This window comes from Pygoscelis adeliae, unplaced genomic scaffold, assembly GCF_000699105.1.
Source record: "Pygoscelis adeliae isolate BGI_AS28 unplaced genomic scaffold, ASM69910v1 Scaffold85, whole genome shotgun sequence".
Lineage (NCBI taxonomy): Eukaryota > Metazoa > Chordata > Aves > Sphenisciformes > Spheniscidae > Pygoscelis > Pygoscelis adeliae.
In genome coordinates this window covers 7,884,204-7,903,025 of record NW_008824900.1, presented here as the reverse complement: position 1 = coordinate 7,903,025, position 18,822 = coordinate 7,884,204, and the positions used below count along the sequence as shown (strand labels likewise).

The 18,822-nt window shown below is 39.2% G+C and overlaps 1 protein-coding gene across 1 annotated transcript in view; it reads right to left on the bottom strand.

Annotated features, from left to right (window-relative positions):
- Positions 1-2,598: 2,598 nt before the first annotated feature.
- Positions 2,599-18,822, bottom strand: part of LOC103917594 (chromosome unknown open reading frame, human C16orf62) — a 54,444-nt gene continuing 38,220 nt past the window's right edge. The window contains 5 exon segments of the mRNA XM_009324781.1: positions 2,599-3,361; positions 3,936-4,082; positions 11,814-11,932; positions 13,735-13,900; positions 15,877-16,016. Coding sequence (XP_009323056.1) covers positions 3,263-3,361; positions 3,936-4,082; positions 11,814-11,932; positions 13,735-13,900; positions 15,877-16,016 — 671 coding nt within the window. The 3' untranslated portion in view covers positions 2,599-3,262.

Sequence of the window (18,822 nt, the reverse complement as noted above, 5' to 3'; positions counted from 1 at the left end):
TTTCAAGCAGCAGCTGTTAATCTGTAAATGCAAGTAAACGCCTTCTGGATAGCAGCACCAAATATATGGATCTAGACTTCCTAAATTATAGAAAGCAAGGTAATTTTAATAATGTGCTTATTGGGTTCATCATGCATCAATCAATGAAATTTCTAACCTTTGGATTTTCAGACAACTTGCACTTTCGCTGGCTTTGTAATAAGAGTACAAAATACAAGACTGCATTTGTCTATGTTGTGTTCAGAATTCAAGGGTCCAAAGTAGTCTATCAGTGTCTTGCTTGAAGTTAGAAAAAGTCAGTGAAAACACTGTCATGTATTTTATTACTGGCTGTGATATTTGTTATGGGAGACAGTGTTGTTAAGTTTCACTGTAGCTCTGGTTCTCAAGCAGAACAAGGTGACCATCTCTTATGTCCATGCCTGCTGTAGTGTAATAGTGGCTGACTTGCAGAGGAGCACCAGCCCCCCAGAATTAGGTTACTATTTCTACCTAGCCAGCTCATTGTTTTTCTGCCGAATTACCTATCCTTTCTGATAAGATCATGCCAACTGAACTACTAAATTTCTTGCTCTTTTAAGGCAACCTCATTTTCCACAATAGTCTTTTCCAGTGGACCGCTCCACCTGAAAGCAGCTGCGTCCAGCAGAAAATACACTTAAGAGCAGTTGATTCCAATGCATTTTGGGCAACTCCTGAGGTGAAGTGAAAATTATGCAGAGGCTCCAGCTTAAGGGGTTGCCATGAATCCATTCCCATACCTGGGAAGAGGGAGATGCTGAACCACTTCCTGCAGGGTCTGAACTTGTCTTTGAGGAAACCGTCTCCTTTAAAGTGTCATTTAAAATCACCAGTACCACAGGGTGAGTCTGTTTTGCACCAGTGCTCTCAAAGCTCAGTGACTGGCTTGAGCCAGCCCTTCTAGGCTTCAGCTGTTGCTTTACTTAAATTCAGGTCGTGGAGGTTCTATTTTCTGATCTAAGACAAATGCTGAATTCAGGCCCTCAGCTACTTGCCTGGCAAAAAAATGAGTTAAAATAAAGGAACAGGTAGGAAAATGTCAACTAGTGACTTCATTTAGGAGGAGAGGGACAGCATGTACAGCTTTCTTCTGCCGGTCTTGGGTAGTGACTGGTCTTGCACTGTCACTGACGAAGATGCTGAAGGTGATATTAGTCTTAGCCTCTTTTCCCATCTAGAACTGCATAATGTATACCAGTGTGTTGCTCGACTATAGCTTTGTGGATGGCCTGGCACCTTGCTCTTGATAATACTGTGCACATGAAAATGTCGTAGTTTGAAAAACAAGACACATCATACCTGGGGGAAAAACTGTCAGCTTTTTTCAAGCAGTCAAACTTGGTCTGGCCTGTATATTTGCTATATACAAAAGAAAGAGGAGGTCTATAATAAGTAGAGTGCTTCAACTAAAAATAATTTTGCTCTAACATGGAAGTAAGCCAAAAGCAGTTTATTAGAGTGGCTGCGTTAGCTTTCAAGCTAGATGTTTAGAGTTTGCTCCTGATAACTAACCAGAGCTTTCTGCCTGTTGTTGAGCTATTTTTGCACTAATAAAAACAGTAGTAAAACATTTGAAAGCATTTCTCATGGCGGTCTTGCATCAATGTAGAAACCAAAGTTACACTGTGCTCAAAACGCAAAAATTGGTGCCTATATGGGGAAGAGGAACAGTTGGGACAGTTGTAAGCCTGCCGTAAGAGCTTCCATTTTACAGAATCTGGAACAACACACTGGGTTTGGGTTTAGAGCAGTACATTCGCCCCCAGAGGGCAACTTCTGCCATATCACAGCTGCTTAGTGTGACCCGCTTGGCAGTTTAGAGAGCTCAGAGTTTAATCCCACTTACCCAGTTCGTAGTTTATGTTTCCAAGCCCAAAAGTAAGAATCATCTACGTGCTGTTGAGAGTTGTTTTGTGCAGCTGCAACAAGAAGGAAAGCTAAATTAAAGTGGGACATAACATATGCAGTACTATTATTTCATTATCTATGTGCACTTTATACAGAATTATTTAAGGAAAGTCAATATAATTAAAATAGCTATGTAACTAAGGGTTGGAAAGGTTCTGTATCAAGTTGGTACCACTTCATAATTGTCTTGTACTCCTGCAATTTTACTCAGCTTACATATGTAGTCTGTACCAGGACCAAAGGGTCCTAGTTCAGTTCTTTACAACCTTAACACAAAATACGTATTTTAGATGTACCCTGCTTCAATAACCACTGAGGAGATGAAAAACATGCAACACGAGTGGTTTAATAATTTGGGTGGTATTTATTATCAGCTTGCTAATTCCTTAAATATATGGTTCTAGCAAAACTGATTACTTGTTTAGCCTTAACAAAATAAAACTTCTGTGCAAAAATATATCTTAATATCCATATAAGGATTTAGCTCATTAAAATACTTACCACTAAGCAAAAGCAGCAATAGATGCAAGATCTCAACATGGTTCCTTACCATGGGACAGAAGTGGTGAGAGTGAAATTTATGTAATAGCAATACATGTAATTAAATTCCACAAGGGTAAGGTGATAAATTTGTATATGCAAAGAAACTCCCCCAGAACAAACAGATGAACTGCAAATTGTTTTATTCAGTGATACAGTGTACTTTGTGAATATAGAATACTTTGCATACATATCCATTTTCCTTTGCAGACAGCACTTAAAAGATTCCTTCCATTTTACAAAACACCACTGAACTAAAATGAAAGCATAAACATGTCTGTGAAAATGTATTGTACAAATTAGAACAGTAACACCTCGGCCATTTTTCTCTTTTACTGGAACTGACCAAACAAATGTTGGCAGTACCCCAAAGCAGAAAGATGACTTAGTAGGATTATTATATTGAAATGCTGCTTTCTACACAGGAGAAACTATTCTGCAAGTGGGATGAAGTTTGGAGGCTGTGAATTGATCCCTGGAGGTTATCTTCTTCCTTTGTTGCTAAAATGACAACAGATTAGATTTCAAAAGGCTTTTGCAGCCATAGAGCTTCAAAATACCCTTTAGTGAATCTAAACCAGCATTTAAAATAAGAATATAGTGGTAAAACTGGAAACAGAAATTCAGGTTAAATTATTGCACTCAGAACAGTTTTACCTGTGTCCAGGTAAATCTGTCACATTAAGTAAAATAAAAATACACTGAACTCCTCCAGTCAAAATCTACATCAGTGATTTTTGGCCTCGGCTACATGCTCTCTGGTACAGAAGACTCCTTGGAAAAGAGGCATTCATCAGGTCCTAGACTGCAGAGGAAGCCGAAGGGCCAAGTCTGTGAAGTGACTCATTTCAGGTTGTTTGCTTCGCCTCTTGATGTATTCTAGCGTTTTCACCTGGGTATGAAAAGAAAGATATTTTGAGATTTTTAGTGTCTTTGTCTTTTCTCATTTCATAGGCCATCATTTAATCTATGTGAAGGTGTTTTAATAGACACTCTCATGATTTTCCCTAAATTTCACTGGCTACACAAGCACTTGCATTTCTTACTCCAGAGCTCGTTATCATGCATATCTTTCTTGAAGGCTCTAGAATGCCCACTTTCCAAGCTTACACCATGCGGTTCCTCCACTAAATAAAAATGCTGTATTTCTCCTTAAAGATAGTTTTCTGTACTGAAAAAAAGTTATAGCACCCAACATTTCCAGGTTCCTTAATGTGTGAAATACATTTAAAAGTGCTAGAAAAATACAGACCACTTGAAATAAGAGAAGCTGCTTATTCATTAAGAAGCATTTAAAAAATAAGAGTGGGGGTTTTTTAAGCTCATTTAATTTTTTTTTTTTTTAAGAGAGCAACTGGTAAAGAGATTAGGTTTATTTAGATCAAGAAAATGTTACTTTTTCCCAAATGAGGAGTTGAAAAAGCTCTTAAGAACTAAAATTTCTCTGCATTATCTGTTTTCCTTACCATAGTCTTGGTGTCAGCAAAGCCATGTTTCTGAGCAAGATTCCAGAGATTGACTGAAAGCTGATTTAGTTTGTTGTTTCGTAGATCCCCATGAGCTAGAATAGTGTTAAAGAAATAGAGTGCCAACTGGCTCTGTCGCTTTAGGGTCTATAATGAAAAACAAAAAATTCCTGTATTACCATATAGTCATCCCAAAATATCCAGCATAACCTCGCCGGGTTCTCTGAACTCTCAGAAGTGTAAGGGGCAGATACTTGTTCTGTAATACACACAGCAATAATTACAGACACAAGAATACGGGCATAGTTTCCATGTTCCATTCAAAATGCAACAAGTATTGATAGTCATGGATCAACCTAAGTTGCTGTAAATAAAATAATTACACAAGACTCCTACATCTCATACCACTTTGGCACAGCGCAGTATGTAGCTCTGACATTTTTAACTCAAGACTCGCTACAATTGCATAGAAATCACCCTCCCACCAACCAACCTTGCACTTAACATCACCATGGCTATATATTTTTTAGAGAGACCACTATCATAAATCTAGATTAATGCAATTTCAGGCTTTTTCCAGCAGTCTATTCTATTTTTATTTATTTGAACAAAGATGTTTTTTCCCTGCTATTCTTTCACTGAAACTTTGGTGATACCAACATATTTGCACCATATTTGCAGCTAAAATTGCTGAGGAGGGACCTTGAGGAGGACCCCTGCTTCATGGTAATCTACCATGGAGGAGCATCATGCCCTTCAGCCTCTATGGAGGAGTTCTGGGGCACAGACAATCCTGCACTAAGGTTACAGGGTGCTACCACCCTGATTTGGGGTGAGTGGAAAACAGAATTAATTAAAATGCTATTGCAGATTCTGCCTATTCCTACAGAATAAGTTTTAAAAGGCTAAAAGGATGAATTATTATTGGATGCATCTGAGATGCAGTATTTGTTTATACTGCTTTGCTGCAGCTGTCCTTTGTTTTTTGCTCAAGAAAGACCATTGATAAAATCATAGCTCCATCTTACACAGAAACCACAGCAGCAGAATAGTAAAAACTGTCAGCTGAGCACCTCGATTAATGAACTTAATACTTCACTTTAGCCCTCTCAGTTCAATACATGTTAGGGTAGCTAATATACAGCCTTCAGATACGAAGTTACAGGAAGAACGAGGCAGAGATTGGGGTAAGAGGAGTGCAGTGATCTCTGTGACTTGTGTGCTCCTGACATGATACCAATGCAGCCATGCAGCCTCTCCCCTTTCCCTAAGGGACTGAAAGTAAATTAATTTCCCTTCTCACTGCCAGCAGAAGAGAGGTCAGATGCTATTAATCAAAGAAATGGCACACACTAAGCTATCAGTCCTCCAGATAAATATGGAAAAGGAGAAAGCCATGCCATTAAAGAATTGGCTAACTAGAAAAGAGGACACTGCATGCCCCAAACTAGAAGCATCAGACTGCTACTGTATGTTGTGACCCACACAGTAGATTTGTACATGCAGAACAAATCTGACACATCAGAAACCATGCGCACACACGCGTGCATATGCAATGCCCAGAGCTGCTCAAGGCCCCAGGAGAAGTTCCCTAAGCATTAAATTAATTACATGAAACTACCAAGAAAACAGCTCTTCCTGTAACAGTTATCCATGTTAGCAATTTCCATCCCAATAGCTCCAAAACCTGTTTATAGGCTAAAACTACAACCATCATTTGGGTGCATTGAACTGTACTCCCTACCAGATAGAGAAATACAATTGATCAGTCTAGTCCAGTAGTATTAACACAAAGCAGAAATACAACTCAAAAAGACCAGAAAAGGGAAAGTAGTTATGCTTAAATGCTTAAATATTACTGTAGTATTTCTCTTGTAGGACTAACATCCTTCACAGAAAAACAGACATAGTGTACAGCCAGCTAGACCATGTTTTGCCACATTATTCACAAGGCATCCTGCCACATCACCATGTATCCTGGATTAACAAAATAACCTATATTACCTATAATTTTTTTTCCCGTTGACCATCTAATGCCTGTGTGTATTCTGCTGAATACAAACTTCAAAGAGGTTCCTGGGAATTGCTGAGAGGTTTCCTCACAAGAAGTGGGACAGTTAAATTATTGGGCAGAATGCAAAAGCAGCAGTACTCCAGTCTGAATACCAACTAGCGAGGTTTTCCAGGCAGTATCAATGCAAATACAAAATCCATTCTTTAAAATAAGGATGACATTTTGACTAATTTGAAATATATGTACTTCAAAAAGGATCATACTTCAAAAAGGCTCTAGAAACACATTAAAAAGCTAGAAGAATGAGATGAGCACTAACTCTGATTATATTGGGATAGGTATAACAGACAGGATTTTGGTATCTAGTCATCAGTTACACAATGCAAAGTGGAGAGAGAGGCAGGCTCAGGTGTGCAGTAAATCCCACCACATCTGAAAACAAACAAGAGTCAGGCAAGCCTTCACATGATGATGCACAGGAATGTTTCTGTAACATGGCACTGACCTCCAACCCGAGGGAGACATCTATGCCAGCATGCTGCCAAGCCTGCTGACATTACTGAGACTGAATTGTGGGTAGAACTCCAACTCACAGGATGTATTCACAGGCAGCAAGGAGAAAGCAACAGCTCAGCTATTTGGCAACCACATACATCATGGGACTAGCAATTCCCACACCAAAAAGAATTGCCAGCCTTCCAAGCAGTGCATTTTCCATGATCTTGGAATAATGCTGATGACAATGAAACAAACTACATCATCCCAGAATGTGACCCCCTTGTGTCCTAGCCCCTCCACCAAAGTGTAGAGCAATGTCCAAATTTCATATAGCATAACAAAAAAATAGGATCTTTCATATAATGGACCATGTAACTTTGTATTTCACAAAATTCTGGCTAGCAATTAAAATATTCATTCCTGTCTTTCAGTGACTTTTGCCAGACATCTATGTCATAAGGATACCTTGAGCCTTCTGTTAGAAAAGCATTTGTGTATTTAGATACATTGCTCCTCTGAAGGTGAGTCTAGCCTGCTGCTGTTCCCGTGTACAGCTTTAAAATAACTGGCTCTGATACTTGTTAACAGTCTATCTGTGGCAGCACAGAGCTCAGCATGGGCTGTAAGGCTCCTCCAAGGTACTACATATATCAGTCTAGGCCGAGTCTCCATGCTGATATAGCATCTGTTTGCTAGTATTACCTGAACTATCTAGGCTGAAATTAATTCCAGCACTACTGTAATGCTACTGGTTACATCCTTGTGATCCAAATCTAGATACTGCTAAAGAAAGCCATGACAGGCAGCCTTGCCTTTCCTTGAAAGCTCTCACGTGAAGCCCTCTGGGAACCTTTTAACATCTGTTAGTTCACTGGAAAAGATTACAAGCTGCATGGGACCGACCAGGTTCTCAACTCTCTCATTACACAACTGTCCTTACACGGGATAAATGAAGCACCTAGCACCAATGACAGCTAATACGAGTTCATTTATAATAAAAGGAAATAATAATTTGAGAAAACACCAAGAACCAAGCTGCAGCTGGGAGCTCATATACCACACAAGAGGACGCATATGCCCTATTTCACCACTCCTCTAGCACACTGAGATGATCAGAAGAGAAAGTGCTTTCTTTTGGATACAACCCTTGAAAGAGCAGTCCAGAAACTCCCTCTAGAGTACTCAGAGTCTCAGTGACAGCTTCTGCTGGCTCAGGGTGCAGTAACACACCTCTTAGTTACGGCAGGCTGAAACATTTTACTCCTAGCTCTATACTGGCACCACGGTAGGTTCATCTCTATTTCAGAGTCCTTAATCTATTGTTAAAGCTTTCAATATTCATAGTGCTGCTCACATCAGTTTGATTTCCCTCTAAAATTAATCCAACAAAGGTGTGCTCCGTGTGGAACTTGCGGTTCATGGAGAATCAGACTATACTTTCCAAAGCCATACTCGGTAATCCTGCTGTAGGCCATTAGCAGAATCCTAATATATTTGTTTTGGTTTATACCATTTACCAAGTAACTTACAAACATGCAGAAACAATGTTCCCAATCAAACTATTTCTAGTCTTTGAACTCCACCAGCATGCCAGAGACAACAGTGTAATAAAAGGATTAATCTGGGAGTTAGGACTCTCCAACTCTGAGACAAAGAAGTGGAGTTGATATGCACTCACCAGCCACAGTTCCTCATTGCAATGCACCCATCCTCTTGCTGGGTCATCAGCAGGCAAGCTGCAAGCATGCCAAAACAGGTACCTCCACCACCTGCAATGTCTTCTGGAAAATGCAGCAGGTAAATTCCCTTGCCTCCCTCCTCCCAAAGAGGAATTAAATGTTTAACCACCTTTAGAAAATCTTGGCCAATGACACAAAATCCTTCAGGATGAGCAACCTCTTCTCAATTTAAAACACACCCACACACACACAGAGAACTATGTCCAACTCTGCTTGTAGTTTAGTATTCAAACACATGTGAAATCAACTGAAGTTTTTATAAGTTTATATAAAATTAAAAGTCAGTTGTGGTGAAAGGAGAAGCCTCAAGAGCATACCCAGGAATTGCTTTCTACAGCTCCATTTTTGATACTTACTATAAAAAGTCCAGTATGTATCATATGGCACACAGGAAGACTGCCATCCTAACATGGCACTGCCGGGGACACAACAACATGCTCTTAATGTTTTGGATCAACAGTGGTGTTTGAACAAAACATACTCCGTCTGGACATCTATCACTGAGTAGCAAGAGGCAAGGTATTTACATTTCTAAGAAACCTAGTGCGTAAGATTAGTTTTCCACCCACACAAAGGCAGAGAGGATTCACTGATACATGGCTCTCATGATCAGCAACCACTTCAACTTTACAGAACGGTCCAGAACTGAAAATTTCCATTCAAACACTGTAACATAAATGAAGTATTCTCTAATATCGCGAAAAGACCATGCTGTGTTAACATAAGATGCATTGTTCTCTTCCAAATTGCCATCTTGGTGAAAGCATTTTATTGTGAGAAAAAAATATTTTCCTTTATAGCTTTTAAAGCAAATGAACCAATAAAACCCCAGTATCACCAGAGGCTTGTTCATTTAAATGAGCAGCCAAGCAGATGAATAATAAAAGGTCACCAACACTGAAGCAATACAAATACCACAGTGATTTTATGATCGGTTCTACATTAGCACAAATGGAGGTCTCTGACAATATTCTCATCACCCCTTTCCTCAGCAACAACAGCTTCCTCAAAAAAACATTCATTCTTACAAAACAATTTTTATCTAAATTCCTCAAGGACTTTTACTCAACGAAGCAAAATAAGTGCTCCCCCCCTTTGTAAATAAGGATGGACAGAGGAGTAAATCCAAGGCTGCAGAGGCAAAGGCAGGGCAAGGAACTATATCCATGCTGCTGTGCTGGTTTTAGCTGGGATAGAGTTAATTTTCTTCAGAGTAGCTGGTATGGGGCTATGTTTTAGATTTATGCTGGAAACAGTGTTGATAACACAGGGATGTTTTTGTTGTTGCTGAGCAGTGCTGACACAGAGTCAAGGCCTTTTCTCCCTCTCACCCCACCCCACCAGCGAGTGCTGGGGGTGCACAAGCAGTTGGGAGGGGACACAGCCAGGACAGCTGACCCCAACTGACCAAAGGGATATTCCACACCATATGGCGTCATGCTCAGCATATAAAGCTGGGGGAAGAAGAAGGAAGGGGGGACGTTCGGAGTGATGGCGTTTGTCTTCCCAAGTCACCGTTATGCGTGATGGAGCCCTGCTTTCCTGGAGATGGCTGAGCACCTGCCTGCCCATGGGAAGCAGTCCTAGTCCTTGACTAGTGCAAGCACTACTTAGCAACAACTAAAACATCGGTGTGTTATCAACATTATTCTCATCCTAAATCCAAAACACAGCACTGTACCAGCTACTAGGAAGAAGAATTAATTCTATCCCAGCCGATACCAGGACAGAATGAATTCCTTGTTTTGCTTTGCTTGCACGCGCGGCTTTTGCTTTACTTATTAAACTGTCTTTATCTCAACCCACGAGTTTTCTCACTTTTACCCTTCCAATTCTCTCCCCCATCCCACCAGGAGGGGAGTGAGCGAGTGGCTGGGTGGTGCTTAATTGCAGGCTGGGGTTAAACCATGACAGCTGCTTAGCTTTAAATCCAGTTTTCTATGCAACAACTGCTTCAGTGAAATAACACAGGATCTCATTACTCAAAGTATTAAGCTTGAAAGCAGAGAAAAAAAAAAAAAAAAGCCTTTCAGAAACCACAGATTTCAAGGACTACAAACATTCCTACCCACATACTCCATATAGGAGTCACACGCAAAAAATCCTCAATATACAACCCACGGTCCTGAAAACTCTGTTAAAAATCTCCTTCCAATACCCGCTTGGACATTCTTAGCTGTGCAAGAATGGTTGTTTTCTGCTATTGTTCTGAAAAAGAACTGCTATTCACCGTGCTGATGTGTACAATGATGTAGAGGCATTTGAGCAAAGGATTTATTCATCTTATATCTCTACAATTGCTCAAAGAAGGATAAACAGGATAGCAAAAGGAGAGAAAAGGCTAAACTTAGCATAGTGTCCTCCAAATATGTATCACTTAACACATTCTGTATTGGCAAACACTACAGGCTACTGTGCAAACAGGCTATCTAAAAAATTCCATCAAATTAATCATCCCCTGCCTTCCCATTTCAGTCTACAAGCCACAAGATTTCTATCATTATGCAGCAGTTTAGTAAGCGGTGATTAGGATGTTGTGGAGGGGTTCAATCTCAGAAACAGGTACATTAGCAGAACAGTAAGTTCTCATTATTTCAGTAATACTGAAAACATTAGTCACCTGCCTTTCATATACAATCCATTAAGCTGTATTTGATCTCTCAGAGCCTCTGAACTCCAATAAGCTGCCTAGAGTTTTCTTTATTTTATATTGAACAAATACAACCCTGTACTAAAAACAAGGTAAAGCCAAAAGACCTTTTCCCTCCCTCTGCACCTCTCTCCTGACTTCATCCTAGCATCTGGGATGCAAAACTTTTACAAAGTAAAGGTGGTTTCCACTGTATTTTACCCAGTAACAGACTAACTGTGAATTTTCACTTGGCCCATTACAGAATTGGACATTTCAGGCTACTGTTAACTTCGCTGGCAAGAAAATACAGTTTATTTACAGAGAGAGAAAGGTGACAGCCAGGAGGAAACAACAGGAAGGACGGACATGGAGCAGATTTTAGGCGTAACTATACTGCAATCAAAGGAGTGACTGTGGCACTGTCTCCAATTCTCTAGGTTAGGCCAATAATTGCAATACCAGCATCATGGAGCTCATTATAGGCAGAAAGACTCTCATAAGAAAAAAAAAATTGTCCCACACTGGGCATCATATTTCCATAACCAAACTACACCAGGACTCAAGCCGGTTAATTTAAAGCTAACTCTAACCTCACTATGCTGTTCTGCAATCATCATTCTGTACTGCAGCAGAATCACATCCTTTGGTGCACTGCCACAGTCGATACCACAGAGTATACCAGAGCAGCTTTTACTGCGTGTTGGTTCTAGCAGACTATCCATGTACAGCATACAGTTAAGCAGGTAACTTTAGCCTGCATCTTAAAAATGTATTATAATTTTTACATGATCTCTTTCACATCATTAGGTCTTTCCACCACAAGCGTGCCTACGTGATTGACTCACTTTTTAAACAAGTAAAATTACCTAATTTCCTCTCATTGTAAGGTTCCTGGAGCTTTCCAAAAGACCAATGCCTGGTCAAGAAGGTGGTCCGTTTATTCAACTCCAAAGCAATTTTGGTTTTGTATTGATTCAAGCTGAGTAAGAACATACCTCCTCTTTTCCAAGGGTTTTCAGATGATCCAGGATCTGTGCTATCACTGTTTCACAGAGTTTATTAATTTCAGCCAGGAACTTGGAGTCTCCACCGTACAGGGTATCATTGGAATCAACTGCAGAGATGAATTCAAGCTTAGGTCTGGCTAAAGAGTTATGCATTTGTTTGCTACTGAAAACACCATCTATTTATAGAAGACCAGGTTTGGAAGTTATAAAATGACCCTCCTCCATGAAAAACAAACAGAACAATCTTGTTTAAGTGCCTACCACTTGGTTGGCTACTATGTCCTCTTGATTTTAGGAACAAAACATTGAAAAGAATCTTCTAGCTTAAAGCCAGTCCTGTATTCCTGGATGCAGCCAGTTCAAAAATAACTGCTAGACTTAAATGCAAAGCAACATATAGTGTCAATTTTCACTTATTCCACAGAGACAGACTCCCCGCTCCCATCAGTTTAGAAGAGTATGGCCGTCGTCTTCAATGGCAGCAGGACTGGGCCAAACAGTTTATGTTTTACATAGTGAAAACAACAAGATTTTCAAAGGAAACTGCATTTTAATTTTTTTTTCCTAAAATAAAACCTTGATTACATCAAAGTCACAGAGAGAAATTCAGAAAGTGTATTTTCAATTTGAAAGCCCTTGAAGGATTTTGTGGAGGGAGAACTCTTGAAGGTTTTAGAGCTTATATAATTGTGATTTTAAACACGTGTTTTGGCCTCGTTTATTTATAATGTTTTACTAAGAAGTAAGCTACAAGAAATTTGTAAGTTTAAGTGTATTCTGGGTAAATCAGAGAGCACATAAGATAAATGGTGATCCCCTGTTCCCGAGTAAACTTCATTTTAAGAAGCTAAGGTACATGGTTCACCTAGAAAAAAAACTTCACCCAACTACAGGGGAAAAAATTACTAATTTATATTTCCATGCTTCTCTCCATTGAAGTCTAATTCATTTAAATTTCTCATCTTGGGATTATGCAGTTATTTTGGTTGTATAAAAAATGGAATGAAAGAAAAAGCAGCTATACCATATTTCCTTACAGAATTGGAACAGCAGATTTGCTATAGAGTAGTTGTTCAACTGACAACTATTTTATGTGCTGCTAACTGCAAGAGATATTCTTGTCATGGTTGGTAACTCTGACAGACTATTCACCAGAAGAACTGCAGAATATGTTCCAGCCTGCCTCTTCGTGAAAGCCCTGTGCAACTAAGAGAAAAAGCCAAACTAGCTTGGCCCCTCAGACTAATTAATCTTACCAGCATGCTTTAAAAGATTCGACTAATAGTCTACCTTAATTTAGTAACCTCTCTATGATCAGAAGGCAAACACTCAAATTTTAGAGCAATCAAAATGCTACTACAGAAAGACTACAGCCATTTTATAAAATGCAAAATCTTTAGAATTTTTTTTCTAGCTATTCTGAAGATTTTTGTAAGTTACCACCACAATTTCCAAAACTGAAAGCCTGCCTTCAAAGCAGCAAATACATCATTTAAATAATGAAGACTAGGCATTACATTCTGAAAACTGGAGTTGTTAATAAATGTGAATGAAACACCAATGATAAGTACAAATCAAGCTGATACTTTAGACTAAAAGAAAACCCTCCATATGTATAAAGTTCTGATATTTACTTGAAAGGTTCACAGTTCTAAGTATTTGCATCAACACCACCAGGAACAAACTAAGTAAACCACTCTGCACAGATTCTCTTTAAAGAACAGACTGTACATCTGTTTGGCAGCCACCTCCTGCAATTATTTTGTTACAATACCTGGACCTGCATAGGAAAAGAATCCGTTCTGTAAGATTGACTACCATTAATCTTCATTAACTAGGTATGGTGATAACACAATACTACAAATTGCATAGTGGAATGCAAGGATCCAGAGCCACCCTTACGTATTACCTTTATCTACATGGTAGATATATGCTTCTTGAGTCATTGCAGACAGCAGATGCAAAACATTAGTATAAATCCTGACTTTGTCATCGCTGTTATCCTCCCAAGTATAATCCTGGATCACATTTAGTAATCCTCGCACAAGGAACAACACTCCTTGTTCTGGATGGTCCTACAGAGAAGAAAAGAAATAAGTCAAAACCAACTACACAACAACCCCAAAACAAAAATGGGATTATTTGCGGTCATTCAGGGGTTTAGAGTCACAATACTAGCCCTATAAAAGCAAAAACTACAATATAATTAAAGCTGACAACTACTTTTCTGAAGTGTGCTTCCTGCAAATCCTTTTAAAAATGTGTTCCAGTTTCCTTCTAAAATGTCCATTTGACCCGTAATCATGAACTTGATCTAGGCAGCCTTCACAGACAAACTTTGAAATGCTTTGTTCTCTAGTCACGGGGGTGGGTAGTACAAAATTAATTGTCAGCTTCTTAACAGCTAAGCCTCTAAAATTAAACAACTGGGTAGGATTTTTTTTATTAAAATAATGTCAGTAAGCTATAGAAACAAGTATATTACTCATATAATTATGAGATTCAGAAGAACACCTACACTGGGAAGTCAAAGTTACAGACAATCAACAATCTTTTAATATGAAAGGAATATAATTATAAAGACATCTCCTTTACATAATCTATGAGTTTTTGCAAGCAGTTTTAATACTGCACCTAGCCTATTTCAAGCTGGCAGTTGGTGCAATGATATCAACATACGTAGGACAAACCACAGTCCACTGGGGACATTTCCTTCTGATCATGTATCCTGTAAAGTAAATAGGAGAAAAAACTATGGAAGCTAATTTCTGAATCCTGGTTACTTCATTGCAAGTTCTTCTCCATTACTGAATCTGAGAGGTTGGATCTCCCTCCTTCAATCATCTGTTAATGATCTGAGTCATTTCTCTGAGGAGCATCCAGTTCTGACATAAGTCTTCCTTCAAAGCCTTACTTCTGCAGGCAGTGGACAGCAAAAACATGTCACAGTGGCAACTACCCTTTCCCTTCTAACAACACAGCACCTCCACATTGCTGAATATGCATGGCTTGGGAGACCCCTTCCATTGGAAAAAGGAGAATACACTGCTCTGTTTATGAACATTTGGACAGCACTATACTGTGTGCTGCTTCACCAAATGTAGTCAAAGAAAAAAGGAAGGAGGAAACCATAAGGAATATTTCAGTGAGGAGGAACAATCTACTTTCTCCAAGAATAAGTGAATAAACCTCAAAAGCTTTCTTTTTTTTTTTTTAAAAAACATGCCATGATACTAAGCCAACCCTTGCTGGGGAAGAAGAATCTTCTCAGAGAGGGCCAGAGGTATTAACAGAGGGAGGTAAAAATCTTCAAGCATTAGATTTCCACTGCAGTGAAATCTTGTGAGTATCTGTCTGTCTGTCTTCTCTAAGGTCAATAAAATACTTCAGTTATGTAAGTTTTATCTCAGGTCTTCCAGATTAGTTTACAATTTTTCCTCATCTTTTAGCTATAGCTGAATATATAGGAAGGAAGATTACATATATATATATCTATTTAAACTTGGCAATTGGTTAAAAATTTGAGGGGTATAGAACGATAGTATTTTGTGAAATATTCATCAGAAGAGGAAGGTTATGCCAAAACACATCTTCTAATTATTGTTTTCACTCAAAAGATTAGGCAACCTATAACAAAGAAACTAACTGAAACTAACGGAAACTAGAGCTCTGTATTTTTCCTCTCCTTAGGTATTAGGTTTTATGAGTGCTCAGCTAAAATACCACTTTTCTGCAAGGATCTATTAAAACAGTAAATGATGTTTACACAGTTAAATGGTGGCAAGATTTCACTCTATCCCAAATCCAGTTAAGTACAAGGTGCTACTGAGAGAGGCAACACTGCACCTCAACCTCTGAACAATTGTTCTACCTCCCCATTTTGCACTGGGGTGAGTGATTTTGCAGCCAATGAGCAAATCAGTTCAGCTTGCTCATGGAAGACTAACCACTGCATCTCCCACTCCCAAAAGTCCAGTCTACTCTAAATTTTTGAACAGGAAAGTCAAAATAGTCTACGAGCCTATGTGCTATTCATACACACACAACTTACCGGAACAACTAATAACGTGGAAAAAAAATTACAAAGGAATTCCAGGAGGAAGGCATCAGAAGGTCGCATCTTTCCATCTACACTGATCATTTTTGGCACTTCAGGAACAAGGCTCACTGCAGCTTTGAAAAAAGCGTCAGCTACAAAATAAAAATATAGTTGCTGTATTATCACTCCAACTGCAATGGCAGTCATGCCTGTGATCCAATGATTGCTTTGAGTTTGTTTCAAACAGACTACAGAAAATGAATGTATGCTTAACTGCAAAGAAACTCAAGACTCAGCAGTCAAAATCTGTGGTAATTCAAGTGATGCTGTTTTTTCAAAAGAAGTTCCCACATCACTCGAGACTTCTGAAATTATAATTCTCCTTTGCTTAACAAAAGGACACCACTGTTTCAAATATATTGCATATATAATAATTAGCACACAATTCAAAATTGACTTATCTAAAGAAATGCTTATGCCAGGAGAATGGGGAATCCAAAGGGGGGAAAAAGTGTATTAGATCATGCTAAGTTGTTCACAAATTCATTCACAAAAGCCTGTTAAAGTTATACGGAAGTATGGACAACTTCATTTCTCTAAGTGTTTACAGTCATTAAAAGTAAAGTACTAACATAGTACCAGAACCTGAGGTATTGCTGGTTACCTAGATAAAATTATTCTCTCCAAGAATCATAATACAGGAATTACAGAAACCATCCACCATTACAGCCTCAGCAAAATAGCTATTAAAAGAGTTATGAAAAACCTCTATTATGTCTCTAATCCTACAAAAGAAAAAAACCACTAGAACATCTAGTCATCAGTTTATTAAGTTAATAATCACAAATTAAAAACAATATTTCCCCTCTTACCCTAGAAGACCTCCTATATATGCTAAGAGTTCACAAAAAAATTTCTGATAGTAACATTCTTTTGCACTTTCCTGGCTACATTTCAAAATATCCAAGTATCCAAATCCCATTCAAGTTGTTTAGCCATATACTTCAAAGCATCCTTCAGAATTAATGCTGTATCTTTATTTTACAGGAACAGAGACTGAGGCCATGAAATCAAATTTTAGCAAAGAGAAAAAGAGAATTCTTGGTGAAAGCCAAGAGGTGTTACATGGCTGGGATGGAGATACTACTGACAGGCATGCATGTGCATTTCCCGGAGTGCAGCTTGCTCTGGAAAAATTCATTTGAGCACATGAGACTCCAAGCAAATTTGCTAAATATAGTAACAAACTGATATCTAGTTTAAGCTTATGAGGAATACCAGGGAAACATGTGCTTTGGAAAATCTGTAATTCCTCTGACTCTTATTTCTTTTCAGCACGAGTGCTCAAGCCCTTCTGAACTTTTCAGTGGTTAGAACCTTTTATTCTGCACATTTTGAGGTGAAAGAAATTTTTTTTATTTATTTCAAACAACATATAAGCTTACACAGCCAACCCAAAGGAAGGTAAGTAATCTCTGAGCTTGGAGAGGAAGGAAAGCAGCAGCAAATGTTCATTCTAGCACAAGTAAATGAATCGCTGTCACTGCCACAGTTGTCTCAGCAGAAAAAAAAAAAAGTGCATGCCCCACATCACCATATAATCAAAACATGTGACCGGACAAATGAAAAAACGTGTCTCAGAAAATAGTCTGCATACCAAAGTACCCATGTCTGTGTAGAGAACACTCCTGCCTTCTGAAGTTATTTCATAACGGGACAGGAACGATCATCCGTGCAGCAATCAGTCTCCGCAATGAAAGAGAAAAGCTGCAAAGTACCTCACCTTAATTTACTGCCTGCTCTCCCAGAAATCACAGTCCTAGACATTCTCCTCTTAACTTTTGCCTTAGCACAAAACCAAAACCTCTTATCTTCACTATGAATAACTGCAATTTGATTTGATTTACTCTTCTTGACCTCCTGCTGTCGCTGCAAATGAGAGCTGCCTTCTCATCTGGTCGAGCACTTTCAGAGACATGAGCCCCCTCATTACACCTGCCAGTAAGAGCAGCATGCCCAGCTCCTCTTCAGGTGACTGCTGCTGGGAACGAGGAGAGACCCGTCCACACCGCAGACGGCTCACTGGGCCCTGCCCTTGCTGCAACACCTAACCACAGCAATCACATGGCTGCTGCCTCCCTGCCATCCCCATGTGGCTGCTGTCCTCTCCCCACTGCCGCGCGGCTGTGTTTGCAGGTCACCCTGCAACCCCCCCACATATTGTTGCTGTCTCAGCACAATGGGGAGACTGCAGGGCTCTTGCCTCCACATTTTTAATTCTTTCTTGCCTTGTTCCCCCTGCCCCCTCACACAATGTAGCAAGGCAAACCAAAAAAGCAATAGAGCATAAAGGCAGTTAGTTACATTTTCTATTAAGGAGATGGATATTTTACTTTGGTACATCCAGAAGTACTAGCAAAGGAAAGTATGTTCATTTTGCTACAAGTTCAGCGAATCTGTGCTAACCACAAAATGGTTCTTACGCTGGAACACTAAAAGCACATTCATCCAAGGTATACGTGCTTCATAAGAAACAAAAATAAAGTAAATTCACACTAGTGCAAAGGATTTATTAGAAAGTTTGCAGAAAACTAACTGTCCTCCAAACACCACCACCCTATTCACTTGTAGAGAGGTGTCAGAGTCTGCATCACATGCTCTGAGTTTGGACGAAAAGTTCACTAAATAGGTTGTCACATAAGTGCTGACTATTTCCTTAAGTATGAAATAGGCATCGGTATTTAATTCTGAATTATACTAATTATGAGGTTATGCAACAGTTCTTTCTCTACATCTTTTAAAAGTCAATTTATAAAGCTATTACTGTAGAGATGTCTTAAGAGAAAACCAAACACCCGCTTTTTCTGGCTTCCAAAACGTATAAGGAACCACTTAAAAAGTACTGAAAACCACAATGATGTTATGTTCTTGATTTGCGGGGGGGGGGGGGGGGGGAGG